The following is a 1,065-nucleotide window of genomic DNA, read 5'->3' as shown; positions in this document are numbered from 1 at the left end:
AGGACACGCAGGGGCGTGGTTCCCATACATGATGTTGTACCTCGTTCCTTTCCTTCAGGGAACAGTAGTTATATGCATAACATTACGTTTTTACACCTAACCTGGCCTGTATAAAGAATGCGTTATCCAAGGATGGAGGAAAAATTTGCTTCTCTGCTAAAAAGGGGCGGAGCTAGACTTTTTGCAAGTAGTGGCCAAAACGATTTTTAGGTGGGCACACATAAAGAAAAGCCCTTTGGGTTTTAAAATTCAAGATGGCAACTACAGCTGATTCCTAGTGGCTTTAAGTCAGATGTTTTAAGAAATATTACGTTTAAAGTTTTGTGTGATCGTAGCTAAAAATGATCAAAAATAATGCTGAATGCCAGTCACAACTTATGCATACACAACTGAAAATGTATATAATACAGTAGTAACAGAGAACAATCTTTAACAGAATATAAATGTAAAAACAAAATCCATGATCCCCACCTATTTTTCAGTTATTTGGTGGTGGGGACACCTGAGGTGGCCAATCAGGTGGCTTCACCCCTGCTGTTAGCATCAATCTGACAGAATGTGTTTATGAATGACAATGGTGCCTGAATTAAACTGAATAGAAAAAAACTAAAGTTGCGTAAGATTCGGATTAAATATGAAGCTGTATTTTAGCTGTTTATATATATTTTTTCTATTCACACATAGTTTTTAGATATAACTATACGTTTACATGTTTTACAGTTAAAAAGGCCATTCATACCGCACTTCATCGTGAGAGACCTGCTCCACAAGGAGTTTCAGATTTCCATGGATAAAACATCTGTCGCTGTCGGACGTCGCAAAAGATACATCCTGAGAAATTCTCAAACGTACCTAAACTACAGGTGGGTAGAGGAGCCAAACTGTTTTATTAAACGGAGTCTCGTGAAGCTTTAACTCTGAAGATCTGTTGCAGGATTTGTCTGGCTGAAGTTTACCAGGACAAAACTTTGATGAGACAGTTGGAGGACAACAGGCCTGCTGATCCTGATAAACCAGAGGTGAGGCTGTGTGTGTGTGTGTGTGTGTGTGTGTGTGTGTGTGTGT

General features: G+C 39.2%; 1 protein-coding gene across 1 annotated transcript in view; it reads left to right on the top strand.

Annotated features, from left to right (window-relative positions):
* gtf3c1 (general transcription factor IIIC subunit 1) overlaps positions 1-1,065 on the top strand; it is a gene marked incomplete in the record, with an annotated part of 33,291 nt that overhangs the window by 23,094 nt on the left and 9,132 nt on the right. The window contains 2 exon segments of the mRNA XM_014015847.1: positions 721-863; positions 935-1,019. Of these exon segments, the coding sequence (XP_013871301.1) occupies positions 721-863; positions 935-1,019 (228 nt within the window).

The sequence above is a fragment of the Austrofundulus limnaeus genome, unplaced genomic scaffold, assembly GCF_001266775.1.
Source record: "Austrofundulus limnaeus strain Quisiro unplaced genomic scaffold, Austrofundulus_limnaeus-1.0 Scaffold135, whole genome shotgun sequence".
Lineage (NCBI taxonomy): Eukaryota > Metazoa > Chordata > Actinopteri > Cyprinodontiformes > Rivulidae > Austrofundulus > Austrofundulus limnaeus.
This window is presented reverse-complemented; position numbering and strand designations above follow the sequence as displayed.